Here is a 15422-nt window from a genome sequence, read left to right on the forward strand (position 1 = left end):
ATGAAGTGCATTAACTTTAAACATACATACCAAAAAAAGACAATTTGGTCAATAAGGAGTATGGTATATGTCTGCCAGGTCAGCTTCCTGTAGCCGCCCGCATCAAATTCAAGGCCTTGATGCTCACCTACAAGACCTCGTCTGGAACAGCACTCTCCTACCTCAACTCTCTCCTGAAGGCTTACATTCCCTCACGCAAACTGGGATCAATGAACAACCGACGCTTAGTACTACCTACTCAGCGTGGCTCAAGGTCCCTTTCAAGAACATTCAAACTAACTGTTCCAGTGGTGGAATGAACTTCCAACCTCAGTCCGGACCGCAGAATCTCTCACCATCTTCAAAAAAACAGCTAAAGACCCACCTCTTCCGTGAACACCTCACCAACACATAAAAATAAAAAGAAAAAAGAAAAAAAATTACTATAGCACTTACACCTCTACTCTGCGCACTTTGCTTCTTCTTCTTCAAAATCTGCTTGTCTTGAGCTGCTAATTCTTTCAACTCAGACTTTAGGTAAACCTGCATTCTTTATTAGAGAACTCACCATTACTGTGCAGACTTTGTCTTGAATGGGCTACAACAGCTAAAGACAGTAGTGGGTGCTGATGTTCTCAGTGAAAATGTGTCTCAAGTGTATACAAGAGCATCAAGACTGGACCATTGAGGAGTCATAAGTAACCTGGTCAAACAAATCCAAATTTGGAGATTGTTAACACTTTTCCTCTTTGTTCCTTTGTTAACAAAGTAACATCCAGCATTGTGAAGAATCCATGCTTACGCAAATTAATTCAGTTACATACAGTAGGTCAAAGAAGGCCAAGCATACTACTAGATATGTGTACCTGATAAACACAGTGTATGTTAGGACAGCTTAAAACACTTTATACCTAGTCTCGGCTTCTCCAGATCCAAAAAGGTCAAACATAAACAAGCTACAATGCACTGCACTGTAATGTACTTATTTAGATACTATTTATAAAATACATTATATAATATATTGTAACATGAGCATTTCATATTATCTATAAGTGCCATAACTATATCTAACTATAACTATAACTATATCACTTGACCTAAATCAAGTCTTAATTCATATTTTTAATGAAATCATCTTTTCAATTTTTTTATTGTCGCATATGGTTAATAAAATGCAACATTAGATTTTAAGTATAATTTTAATGACAATTATTTGCATACAATATACTGATGTGTTGTTTTTTCTTTATTAGGTTAGATAGCAGGTGAAGGTGTGGTTTAGTGTGGATCTGCACTTGGAAGGAGGTATTTGGGGACATGCTAGAGGGATGATTATTAACATGGCACACCTGAGCCCTGTTGTCCTACACATCTTTATATGATCTCTCTGTCTCTTTCTCTTTCGATCCCTGATCTGTCTCTCTATGAATGTGTGTGTGTGTGTGTGTGTGCGTGTGTGTGTGTGTGTGTGCATGCGTGTGTGTGCATTGCACATAGAAGATCCACCCAGAATGCATCAAGCAAGCTGGTATTTGCAATATTTTTTTGTTTTGCAAAAAAAAAATCACTTACTGTCTGCCTACCATACTAAGGGGACAAAAAAACTCAAATGTATTCTTATCCTAGGGCTTATGATTGTTACAAATGTAGCTTATATGACACTGAAATATGGGAGAAAATTGAAATATCTGAAATAATGGTACAGGACAAGAACATTACGTTACGCATGTTCTGTGAATTTCATTTAATGATCTGGATTCCCCATCACTCAGAATCTAGCCGAGCTCAGCAAGAAGGTTCCAAAGGAAATGCAGGCCACCACCACCATAGTCATAGTCACCATATGACTTTGTATTAAAGGTCTCGAGATGTATGTGCAGGAAGGTATCCAGGTGTCAAAATACCACCTCTGGTGGTTAGAAGAGGTGAAATGCCTGTAGAACAACTACTTACTGAGCTCTCCCCCACACATATGCTGGAATACAAACGAGTGACAGATAGTCACTCAAAGTCCCATAACAAGAAGAAGGGAATGCAAGTTACACTGCTCTTCAACGGTAGAAAGAAAGAGAAGAGTACACTGGAGTTATTTCATGGCAATACACTATATTGAGGCAAAATGTGATAAGTGATGGACTGGAGCTACATCTAGGGTGTATTCTTTCCTTAAACCCTGTTTTCCTGGGATAGTCTTTGGATCCACCAAAAGCCTGACCAGGATGAAGTCGAAAGGCAATGAAGTGTGATAAGTTCCGACGTCATATAAGGACTTTAATATTAAACATGACAAAAGACTTTAAATCATCCACATAAAACTAATTAATTAAAACAGAGGTAGGAAGGAGAGAGAAAGGAATAAAAAACTATGTCCAGCTGTAGGCAGAGTCACTCTCCCAGACACCATTTTTCTACACTACACTATGCTTTCCAACAACAACAACAATAATAATAATAATAATAATCATTCATTCTTGTAATTATTGCTTGGATGGATGGATGGGGATCGTGATGGATGGGATGCTAGGCCATCATAGGGCAACATGCACACACACATTCACACCAGCGGCAATGTGGGGAGAACATACACAACTCTGCACAGACAGTAACCAGAGCTCAGGATTGAAACAGGGACCCTGCTTCTTTGAGGTGGCAATACTATCTTTGAAGCAGCCCAGAAAACGTAATGTGGCACGATACCAACCTCCTCCAGTCTCAATGTGACATACAGCCTTGGATCAATGACAAATGCCTGTGCTCAGATAAAGTTAGGTATGCTCTCCAGCTTTATCTCGAGATAATATTCTGTTCATATAGTACTATTTAAGCAATCCCTAGTTCATTTACCCAGGTTCTCAACCAACACACGCAATTTGTGATTCTCAGGTGCATCTCTGGTTTATTGTGGAACAATGGTAGTGATGTCATGTCAACAGATGTCCACTAATTAATTATCCAGCCCTTAGGTCAATTTTAAACCATGGAAATTTCCATGACTAACAGAGACTATTGCTCTCAGGGGTGAACTTGAGACTATGGCAACTTGATGATGAGCTTATAGTAAGGGAGAAGAAGGAACATTTGCCATATTGAACAATGCACAAATAAGTCACCATATAATCACAAAAAATCTATAAAAATCTGAACATACTGATATAGTTATTGAATATGCCTCAATGTACATACAATAGGTTAATGTTATCTTAGTGGTCCATGTTTTTAAAATAATAATAATAATAATAATAATAATAATAATAATAATAATAATAATAATAAAAGGTGTGTGTGCAGGTAACCTTTTAAATTATGTCACTGCAGTGAGTTTTGAATGTGACACTTTTGAGCATTTGCAACTTAAGATTGCTTGGTATTATTATAAGTGTTAACTATGTAACTTTTTATACTTTTTGTTTTTATTTATACAAGTACAGTACTTTGCAAAAGTTTTAGGCACCCTATTTTTTTAGTACAACCTGGGTTTTGCTGAAAAAATAAGAAGCAAGTGCAACAGTCAAAGTCTCCAGAACAACCGTGGCTGGTTCTGTAAGATGCTCAATAAAACTTACAGCTCATTTCCTTATAAAACTGTACTACAAATTGTTTTTTATTTTTTTGTCACACCAAATACTGATTTTGTTTCATTTACTACTGTTTACTGCTCTTTACAGTATTTTTTTTTTTGCAAAAAAAAATGTAGAAACATTTAATTTCATTATTTTGAAGGTATCTTTGCTCTACACCATTTCTTTGCACAGTGGTCTATGTCTAATGACACCTTTGTACAAAGAATCTGTAATAAATTTTTCATTCAAATTTTGCCACCAGCTTGTGTGTAATTATTACCAAGATACAGTGAAACCGTTTATATTTCTATTTTAGGCTGGTTTATAACTGTAACACCCCTAGTCAGCACTAGTCACTTTCATGCAGGCTATGGGAGAGACAGCCTTGACACCCTCCCCCACTCCTGTCAAGTTACGCCTAAGACAACATGGAAGACAGTAAGGATGAGGAAAGAGAGAGGACTCTCCAGAGCAGCACAGCTCAGCTGTCACCACCTGAGGAAAGCCAAAAGACCAAACTGACAGATTTGCCATGTCTGTGGCCAGCAATGACATTGGACCCGACAGTGCCCGTCCCCCTCTCCTGTCAGCATGGCCGTAACTAGCTATGCGGACAGAGAGGTCATTTGGTAGTTTTGAATTTTTTTTTTTTACCTCTTTTTTACCTCTCAGACATTATGTTTAGCATGCAACCATAGTTCTTGTTGATAGATATATAACACACATGTTATAGTACAAAAATCTGACAGCTATGTTATAAATATGTGAGTATATGTGAGAACATATGTGAGTGTGTGTGTGAGGGTAATTGATTTATAAAATGCAAACCTTAATTTAGTTTTCTTTGTGTTTGCTTATTAACTATTATATTGTATTGATGGGATAGAATCATGTAATGGACAGCACAGTGGTGTAGTTGTTAGCATTGCCGCCTCACATTTCCACGGTCCCTGGTTTGATCCTGAGTTTGGGTACCGTGTGTGTGTTGTTGTTTTGCAGGTTCTGCTCATGTTCATGTTTGTTCCTAAGAGAGCTGGCTACATTAAATTGCCCGTAAGTGTGAATGCGTATGTGCAGGCTGTACTGTGATGGACTGCAATCCCATCCGGGGTAAATTCTCCCAACCCGCACCCACTGTTCCCGGGATACGCTCAGGACCCACCACAACCCTGATGAGGATCAGAAATCACCAGGCTGTCCTTTACACCAAAACATATGACACATTTCTGCAGTGTGGACCTACTCTAAAATTATTCATCCTTTTTATAAGTTTAATCCTGTGTGTAAGTGCTGAGACACGGCTGTTGGGAAACAAGCTGGGATTTTTGTAGCCCCTTGAATACATCAGATATTCCATCTCACCTGAAGGGGGATGATGGCTATGGAGTGCCATGTCCTTCTGAACAGGATCAGCACAAAGGGAAAACGTTCCCTCAATGTCAGACAGCTGTGGGGGATGAAGAAGACCGCACCTTTACATCCAACTGGCCATTCAGTTGGCTATTCTGACCATGGAGCACCAGCAAGACTGAGAAAACACCTTCCTTCAGGGTTGTGGGTCAGCTGTTCAGGAGGACAGAAAAACCTGTGAACAAGTATCAGTATTTATTTATTTGTTGTATTTTCTACAGTAATATAAAAACGAAAAACCATGTGAACAAGTAAGCATATCAATATTTATTTCTTTGTTCTAATTTTATATCAGCATGAAACGAAAAACAATCTCTCTCTCTCTCTCTCTCTCTCTCTCTCTCTCTCTCTCTCTCTCTCTCTCTCTCTCTCTCTTCAACACAAGAGCTTTTTAAAGACAAAAACCTGACAAATGTCCTCAGTTAAACCACTTGAACAATGTCTTGAGGTGTGGTAACTGCGGAATAAGCGGAATAATTGACTCTTACTCGTTGAATTATTAGAAAAATAAAGCGCAAAGTGTGTCAATTATTCCTTACCTATACCTCAGTGCACCTCCGAGCGGTAGAGGGCAGTCTGAAGCACACCAATGCAGTACTGTTTAACGCCGAAGAAGGAACACATATCGTGGTGTGTGTGTGTGTGTGTGAGAGAGAGAGAGAGAGAGAGAGAGAGAGAGAGAGACTTTACTATTTGCGTGAGTTTTAAAAGATTAGAAGTTTTTGTTTCACTTCATTCGGTTGGTAAACAAAGAGTAGTTAGTTAATGTTGTAAAAACAGCTAGTGCAATGACTACGCCAGCTGCTCGCCTTTTCAGTAAACTAGATGGTCTGTTCGCTGTGTATAAACCTCAAGGAGTTCACTGGAAACTTGTCAGGGACACGGTAGAGACAAACCTTCTGAAAGGTATGAGCACTACTGTTCAGTTACTCTGATCTACATGTTACATTTACAGCCATATAGCAGACCTGGGATTGTATTAATATACGAATAGCAGCTATTTATTGTTATTCCTGCGACATCAAATAATTTAATCTATCTCTGTCAACCCCCCCCCCCCCCTCGCCCCCCCCCCCTTGTCCCCCCCCCCCCTTGTCTTTCTGCCCCACCCCCACCCCCACTCCCACTTTCCCCCCACTGTATTCTTTTACCTTTTGCTGTATGTGAAGTGGTTAATTCTTGTCCTGCACCTCCCCCACGCTGTATGGTCCAGTTTCAGCTTTTACAGAGTGGAGACTGCAGCAGCTCCAACCAGCTCACTGTCACCAAGTCCAGTCTGCCTGCTCTGACTGATCATCCTCTGGGTCAGACCCAAATCACATCACTTCACATCTTATCTAAACCATACTGTTCTATATAATAGAGCCAACCTCTCTGTCTTTCCTCTTTGTCCAGTGACAGGACCAAGGTTTCATAAGATCCGTGTTGGAGTTGGCCATCGATTGGATGCATTTTCCTCTGGAGTATTAGGTAACATAATTTTTTTTTTTTAAGAAAAAAAGTTATTAAGTAGGTTTAATATTCTATAATGATGTATCGATATTTTCTTGTAATTTGTTTAAAATCTGTGTTTTACAGTTCTAGGTCTGGGCAATGGAAACACTGCCTTGGAGAGTCTATACAGATCACATGTGACCAGGGTAAACATTAATATTAGTGATGGTATAGGTGTGTCTCATCTCACACTCAGGGTGTGAACCATGAAGGAGGTTTCATTAAGCTTTTAAAACCTTTTGCAAAGAAGGTACAGACTGTCAGAGGTTTTTTTTTTAATAATTAACACTAGTTTGTTTTTCCAAAGATGTCAGAAAGATGCATGTAAATTGCACTTACAAACATGCCTACAACAATACAAGCAGTACCATTTCTTAACTGTTGACACTGTCTCAAGTCTGACTCCATTAAATATTCTTTCAGAAAAGCTATGTAAAATGTTTTTGTTTTTTGTGAATTCCTTATCTAGGTTCATTTTGAAATTTAAATGGAATAGTCATTGTATAATTTGCATTCTGCTCACAATGCCCAGTAGCTATTATAAATGTATTCAAATTTTCATGTAAACATATATTTTAAATACTTTTCTAGTTTAGACAGGAGTTTTGTTTTGGTGTATTAATTGCAGGAATACATACTTGAAGGCGAGTTTGGAAAGTCCACTGATGATTTCACTCACACTGGACGAGTTATAGAGCGAAGCACATTCGGTAATAATTGTTATTCTGTCTTCCTTGGAAAAAAGTTAAGTAGACACAAATGAAACCATAAGAAATACAGATCTGATATTTAATGGTCTAATGTTGTTTACTAAACAGTTTAGCTATACATGCTGGCATCCTACATTTGACTTCTTTCTGTATCATATGTTAGATCATGTTACAAATGACAAGCTAGAGAGAGTGTTGGCAATGATCCAGGGAGCCAATCAGAAAGCTTTAATAACGTGAGTCGCTATAATCAGTAAAATGCCAAATGATGCTGTGCAAATGTTACATTTTAAATTTCTGATAACACAGCACTTGCAATATGCAGTGCATGCATTGTTTCTCTCATAAATGTCTGCGTTTTGTGTTTTACTCAGGTATTCTCAGATGGATCTGAGCACTCAGGAGGCTTATGAGCTGGCAGTGAAGGGGCTGTTGCGTCCACAGGATAAAAGTCCTCCCATTTTAACTGGCTTACGGTGTCTCAGCTATAAACCACCTCAGTTCATACTGGGTAAGAATATTATTGGTTACACATCTAAGCACACATCCATCTCTGAGCAGTTCACACTTCAGTGATTGCAGTGCCTGGTAGCTGCCTAGCAAGATGGCTTGACTGGTTATTTTTAAAATAACCTGACTATGACTAAAAAACCTTCATAGACACTAATTCCTTCATTGGTTAATACTTTAAGGAAACATGGCAGTTTTTAATCTGCCACTTGTGTAGTATATGGGTGATTAGTACAATCATTTGGACATGTTTCCAAATTCCTCCATCTATGGAAAGTTGTTAATAAATATGTTGATATATACCAATTCAAAACAATATCATCTGCAGTAGCATGACAGACTGAGAGAATGTCTTACTAAAGCTGTTCTTATGTAGTGTTTTTTTATTTTATTAAATTTTTTTATGTATATTGACACTGAACCAATATGAGGAAAAAAATAATTCTGGTCACTTATGCGTTCCCATTGTTTTTGAGGTATCTATGTGCCATCTATGTACCTACTGTATAACACACAAACAAATTCTTTCCTCTGAAAGAGACCCATTTCTACAGTTCTCTGAAAGAGTATTTGCCCCATCCTGATTTCTTCTGTTTTTGTGTATATCTCATAATAAATAGTTAATAGATCTTCAAACTAATACAATATAAATCAAAGGCAATCTGAGTAAACACACAATCGAGTTTTTGTTGAAGCAAAAAAAAAAAAAAAAGTTTTCCAACACCTATCACCAATGTGAAAAACTACTTGCTCCCTTAAACTTTAAATCTTGTTGTGCCACCTTTAGCAGCAATAACTGCAACCAAACTCTTCAGATAACTGGAGATCAGTCATTCACTTACAGACTGAAGACCGGACATTCTTCTTTAGGATTTTCTGGTAGAGAGCAGAATACATGTTTTCCTCAATTATTATAAGCTGCCCAGGCTCTGAAGCAGCAAAGCATCCCCACACACACCATCACACTTCCGCCACCATGCTTGTCCGTGGGTATGATGATGATGTTTTTTTTGTGGAATTCGGTGTTTGGTTTACTCCAGATTTAACAGGATCCCTGTCTTCCAAACAGTTCCACTTTTGACTTATCAGCCCACAAAACATTCTCTCAAATGGTCTCCTATCAAGTTGTGTTTTGGCAAAATTCAGACGAGTCTTAATGTTCTTCTGGGTTAGCAGTGGTTTTCACCTCAACACTCTTCCATGGAAGACATTTTTGCCCAGTGTCTTTCTGATAGTGGAGTCATGAACAGTGACCTTTATTGATGCAAGAGGTAGGTCCTTTGATGTTGTCCTTGGCTCTTCTGTGACTTCCTGGATGTGTAGTCCTGTGCTTTTGGAGGAATTTTGGAAGGTCCTCCACTTCTGGTAAGATTCACCACTGTGCTGAGTTTTTCCATTCAGAGATAATGGCTCTCACTGTGGCCTTTGGGAGTCCCACAGCCTTTGTAACCCTTCCCAGACTGATGTATTTCAATCACGTTCTTCCTCATCATTTCTGGAATTTCTTTCAATTTTGGCATAGTGTGTTACTGGGTAAGACCTTTTAACCAACTTCATGATGTTGAAAATTTCTATTTAAGTGTTTATTTGATTGAACAGGGTTTGCAGTAATCAGACCTGGTTGCGTCTAGTCCAGCTGTACTCCATTATAAATGCAGTTTCATAGGTTTGGGGAATTATTAACTATGGGGGCAAATACATTTTCACACAGGCCCAGTTGGTATTGGATAACTTTTTGCTTTTTCAGCCAGAAGAGAATTTTAAGTGAAAAAGATAGTTTTTTCCTCAATAGATACAGATTTTGCAGTAGATAGAAATTAGATTGAAGTATTCTTTAACTTGACTTTCCTTGAATCCTCTGCAAGTGATTTTCCTACCAGTGATATCTAGTAAAGCCAGTAAGTCTTTATCCTTACCACAGGTTGTTGTATGTTTTTAAAATGCTTCAGAGGTTCAGTGTGTGAATGAAACCCAGCGATACCTTCGGAAACTGGTGCATGAGGTGGGGTTGGAACTGCGTACTAATGCAGTCTGCACCAAGGTGCGTCGCACACGGGATGGTCCTTTTAAAATGGAGGATGCCCTGACTCGCCACCACTGGACTACTGAAGACATTATACCAGCCATTGCTAGCTTCCGCCGTACTACCCGGAAAATCCGGAAGAACGACTCTTACAGAAAAGTTGTCAAGCAGTCAGATTCTACCACACAGACTCAAGCCCAAACAAGGACTAGTACTTGTAAGTTAGAGTCTGTTAACCAAGAGAAAGCAGGATCACTGAATCCTTCAGAAACGTCTGTTGACGCCAAGCAATTCTAATGTCCCTTAATATTGAAGGTGGATAAAAACCCAGTTATACCATGGTGGAGATTTATTTTCCGACATATTTATTAAATGATATTTATTAAATGATATTTGTTCAACATATTTGTTGTTGTGTGTTGTTAAATAGGAGGGTGAGTCATAAAACGTTAAAAGTGCAACATTAAAAAAAATAAATACAGGAACTGGAATATTTTTTTCTAGAGGAAACTGAAGAGCTGGAACACTTGCATAGAATGAAATGGAGATTATATTGAAGAATGTTGCACTTTTGTCACTATTTGTAATAACCAAAGCAAAATAAATAAAATTTTCATTTGATTCATCCTCATGTGTGAAATGCTGACCATTAAAGGTTTTTTTTGTTTTGTTTTGTTTTTTGTACCTAACGAAAAAAAACTAATTTTTTCTTGTGTTGTATCTTTATACTTGCACCATTCAAATGAATGGTCTATCTGCAGTTAAAGATATGTTTTGACATCATACTGGGAATAAAAACATCAAACTGCATACAGTCATGTCAAGAAAATTGTCTTACAATTTAAATGTAGGCCTGTTTAGTTGTGCTCCCTGCCTGTGGATTATGTATGGATAATTTTTCCTGTGTCACTTCATCTTGTTGTATGTATGTTGTATTAATAAGATAAACAAGACATTTGTTGACAAAGTGTTTGGCCTGTGATGGTTCTTGACCTGTTAAGTAAATATTTAAATGATTGGGTTTTTTTTTTTTTGGGGGGGGGGGGGGGGGGGGTTCCCTATGATATTTAAAGCAACATACATATTAATTCAATAATATAGAGGTATTATATGAGTCATAGCCTATATGTTTCAGAGGCGTATAAATAATATATCCTTGATAGATTATTCATGTCATCGCTGTGCTCATTGCACTGTAGTCCACTAGGTGGCGGTCTGTTCATGGACTCCGATATGAGAGAAACACGAAGAAGAAGAGGCTGTGCTGGAAGTGTCCTTAGCTTGTGAGCTGTTTATGTTCGTATTACTTTACATTAATGCATTAATATACTTTCAGGTTTCAGTCTAGCTTGAAGTGAAGGGGTGAAGCCCTATTTGGAGACCCAGTACTTTTTTACTTCTTAATTAGCTGTCATGTTTATAACCTTAGGTCACCACTCCTTCTGGAGATTTAAGCAAAACATAAACATCTTAAAACTAGAGCTTGTTTTGAAAGGGTAGTGCTGGACAAATCCAAAGATTCATAGTCTTTTATTTATATATACTTTTTTTCATAATTTTGGCTCTGTACAATGGATTTGAATTGAAACACTGAGATGTAATTGAACTGCGGACTTTCAGCTTTACTTCAAGAGTTGAAAAAAAAATATGAAACGTTTGGGAATTGCAACTATTTTGTACACGGTTCCCTTATTTCAGGAACTCAAATGTAATTGGACAGATTAACATAATCAGAAATAAAATGTTCCTTTTTAATACTCTGTCGAGAATCCTTTGCAGGTAATTACTGCTTGAAGTCTGGTACCCATGGACGTCACAAAATGCTGGGTTTCTTCCTTTGTGATACTTTGTCAGGCCTTTACTGCGGCTGTCTTCAGTTGTTATATGTTTGTGGGTCTTTCTGCCTTAAGTTTAGTCTTCAGCAAGTGAAATGCATGCTCGATCGGATTGAGATCAGGTGACTGACTTTGCCACTGCAGAATATTCCACTTGTTTGCTTTAAAAAAAAATCCTGGGTCCACAGAATTTGGCTGAATCTGAGCAGACAATATATTCCTACACTTCAGAATTCATCCAGCTGCTTCTGTCTTCTGTCACATCATCAATAAACACTAGTGACCCAGTTCCAAGCCATGCATGCCCATGCCATCACACTCCCTCCACCATGTTTTAAAGATGATGCGGTATGCTTCATGAGCCGTTCCAAGCCTCCTCCATACTTTTTTCTTCCCATCATTCTGGTACAGTTTGATCTTAGTTTCATCTGTCTAAAAAATGCTTTTCCAGAACTGGGCTGGCTTTTTTTTAGATGTCTAATCTGGCTTTTCTATTTTTGAGGCTTATGAATGGTTTGCACCTTGTGTTGAACCCTCTGTATTTGCTCTCGTGAAGTCTTCTCTTAATGGTAGACTTGGATAACGATATGTCTACCTCCTGGAGAGTGTTCTTCACTCGGCTGGATGTTGTGAAGGGGTGTTTCTTTACCTTGGAAAGGATCCTACGATCAACCACCACTGTTGTCTTCTGTGGACGTCCAGGCATTTTTGGGTTGCAGAGCTCATGAGTGCGGTCTTTTTTTTTTTTCTCCGAATGTACCAAACTGTTGATTTGGCCACTCCTAATGTTTCTGCTATCTCTCTGATGGATTTTTTTTTTTTTTGCAGCCTAAGGATGGGCTGTTTCACTTGCACTGAAAGCTCCATTGATAGCATGCTGTGAGTTCACAGCAACAGCTTCCAAATGTGAATGCCACACCTGGAATGCCTACATTGCTCATATTTATCAAGGGTGCCAATATTAGTAGAGAGCACTACATATATATAATGTGTGTGTGTGTGTGTGTGTGTGTGTGTGTGTAGTGCTCTCCACTAATATTGGCACCCTTGGTAAATATGAGCAATGAAGGCTGTGAAGGTCTTTATTCTTTAACCTTTTGATCCTTAGTTAAAAAACGAATCACAAAAATTTTCTGCTCCCATGGACATCAAACAATTTCAAATACAACATCAAAAGAAATCTTTGTTAAATATAGGTGTGTAACAATTATTGGCACCCCTATTAAGTCATAGGAGAAAAATATATTTGAAGTATATTCACATTGCTATTTCATATTTTTAGTACACCTGGGTGATTAGGAACAGGAAATTGTTCAACCATGACTTCCTGTTTCACAGGGGTATAAATATGAGGTAACACATAGGCCTAATTCCCTTAGTTGTTCATAACATTGGGTAAGACCAAGGGATACAGCTGTGATGTGCGGCAAAATGTTGTTGAGCTTCACAAAATTGGAAGTGGCTATAAGAAAATAGCACAAGCATTGAAAATGCCCATTTCCACCATCAGGGCAATAATTATGACGTCCCAGTCAACTGGAAATGTTACGAATCAACCTGGACCAGGACCCGTGTCTATATTGCCTCAATGCACTGTGAAGAGGATGGTTTGTGTGGCCAAAAATCTCCAAGGATCACAGCTGGAGAATTGCAGAAGTTAGTTGTATCTTGGGGTCAGAAAGTCTCCAAAACTACAATGCGAAGTCACCTACACCACCACAAGTTGTTTGGAAGGGTTTCAAGATAAAAGCCTCTACTCTCATCCAAAAACAAACTCGGGTGTCTTCAGTTTGCCAGACACTATTGGAACTTCAAATGGGATCGGGTTCTATGATCAGATGAAACCAAAATTGAGCTTTTTGTCAAACACCAAAGGTGGTTTTGGTGCACACAGAGAGGTAGCCATATGGTAAATGTTGGTTGTTTGAGTTATCATAGCCTTTCTGTCAGCTCATGCCAGTCTGGTCATTCTCCTCTGAACTCTCTCATAAGCAATGCATTTCTGTCCACAGAATGTCCACTCACTTTTTTTTTTTAGCACCATTCTCTGTAAAGTCTAGAGACTGGTGTGTGTGATAATCCTCTGGCACCAACAACTGTACCATGGTTGTGGTATATGTACACTCTGCAGACTGTTGTGTGTGAAATTCCCAGATCATCAGCAGTTTCTTAAATGCTCAAACCAACCCACCTGGTACCAACATGCCACAGTTAGTCACAAAGATCACACTTTCACTTCATGCTGATGTTTGATTTGAACATTACCTGATGCTCTTGAGCTGTGTATATTTTTTTTGCATTTTTGCACTGCACTGCTGCCACATGATTGGCTCATTAGATAAGTGCATGAATATGCAGATGTACAAGTCTAATAGCATGTATATTTGGCAAAGAAGAACAATCTCCTGTTGTAATATCGTAAACAAAATTCTACTAAATTAAACCATTGAGCCAAATGATCTGACTCACTGAAAAGAGCCATAATTCCCATCACTATAAAGCATGCTGTTTGCCTGACAGTAGGATAAGAGGCTACAGATGGTGTAGATCTCAAGGAACAAGGTGTACAATAATAAATTCTTCTACCAGTGGTCAGTAATTTGCTTAATAAATAGTGACACCTGCCTGCATATTCTGTTTTGCAGGACCATGCGTGGGCCAGTGCGCTGGGTTTTATGGGATATAAAGGACACTCTACTGAAGGTGCGTTGTTCAGTGGGAGAGCAGTATTGCAATGAGGCCAAGCGTGTTGGACTGAAGTTACCAGCCATGCAGATAGAGACCGCATTCAGGCAAGCTTACCGCCAACACTCGCATCTATACCCTAATTATGGTATTGCTCACGGCATGAATGGCCAGCTGTGGTGGGCAGGATTGGTGAAGAACACCTTCTCCCAGTGTGGGGTGCAGGACCCTACATTGCTTGACACACTTGCCAACAATCTTTACCATAATTTTTCTGGTCCACAGAACTGGGAGGTAAGAGCTTGCCAACAAACTGCCTTCTAATTACTTTTTAATGTTTGAGCTGTTAAGTAGTGTAAGATCTCTGCTTTTCTACTTTTGAATTTAGCTCATGCTTTGCTGTTTTTCCCAATGTCAGTATCAGCAGAAATTTCAGTGATCTTTTGACAAATGATCAAATTTAACGTGACACAACAAAGCAAGTTAATCATTCACACTGTTTACAAACATCAGATGTATATACATTAAGTAACCAAATCTCAACCAAAAGCTGTGTCTCATTTGAGTTTTTCTTCAGGTGTTCCCAGACTCAAATTCCACTCTAAAATCCTGTACAGCTCTGGGAATGAAGCAGGGAGTGGTATCCAATTTCGACAGGCGCCTAGAAGGAATCCTTCAAGGATGTGGTCTCCGTACCCATTTCTCATTTCTGCTGACTTCAGAAGAGGCTGCTGTGGCCAAACCAGACCCAGGCATTTTTGCCCAAGCCCTAAAAAAGTCTGGGGTGCCAGCCAAACACGTAGTCCATGTTGGGGACCACTACATAAATGACTACCTCACCTCTCGATCATTAGGTATTCGAGGTTATCTGCTAGATAGGCATGGACTTCAGAAACATCTGGATGTTCCTCCACAGCATCGACTACAGAGCCTAGATGAGCTACCAGCCCGACTGTTACAGGAAATGGATTAAAACATTTTACATAGCTGAGTAACAGTTGGCATTTCTTGTATCATTTATTAATTTCAATTGTGTTCATGCAAATGACACTAAATACCATTTTAATCAATAAAAAATTTTGTGTAGGTACACATTCAGTAGAATTCACCGGGTGCAAATTTTTAATGATCAGAAAAGTAGATGTTTATTCAATTGTTTAATGATTTCATATATACACAGGCCTACTAAAAAGAGACAAGTTGGCCTTTGTGGCTA

The 15422-nt window shown here is 38.7% G+C and overlaps 2 protein-coding genes across 3 annotated transcripts; both read left to right on the forward strand.

Annotated features, from left to right (window-relative positions):
* Positions 1-5576: 5576 nt before the first annotated feature.
* trub2 (TruB pseudouridine (psi) synthase family member 2) lies at positions 5577-10653 on the forward strand. Its single transcript, XM_017479441.2, has 8 exons — positions 5577-5855; positions 6119-6253; positions 6345-6419; positions 6528-6589; positions 7072-7153; positions 7317-7389; positions 7528-7664; positions 9613-10653. Exons 1-8 carry the CDS (start codon positions 5738-5740, stop codon positions 9981-9983), a joined length of 1053 nt encoding a protein of 350 aa, XP_017334930.1. The 5' UTR covers positions 5577-5737; the 3' UTR covers positions 9984-10653.
* A 221-nt stretch (positions 10654-10874) lies between these two features.
* Positions 10875-15304, forward strand: hdhd3 (haloacid dehalogenase-like hydrolase domain containing 3). 2 transcript variants are annotated; one of them, XM_017479064.2, is made up of 3 exons: positions 10875-10982; positions 14167-14500; positions 14784-15304. In XM_017479064.2, coding segments are annotated over exons 1-3 (732 nt in total). In that variant the 5' UTR covers positions 10875-10980; the 3' UTR covers positions 15180-15304.
* The last annotated feature ends 118 nt before the right edge of the window (positions 15305-15422 follow it).

The sequence above is a fragment of the Ictalurus punctatus genome, chromosome 11, assembly GCF_001660625.3.
Source record: "Ictalurus punctatus breed USDA103 chromosome 11, Coco_2.0, whole genome shotgun sequence".
Taxonomy (NCBI): Eukaryota; Metazoa; Chordata; class Actinopteri; order Siluriformes; family Ictaluridae; genus Ictalurus; species Ictalurus punctatus.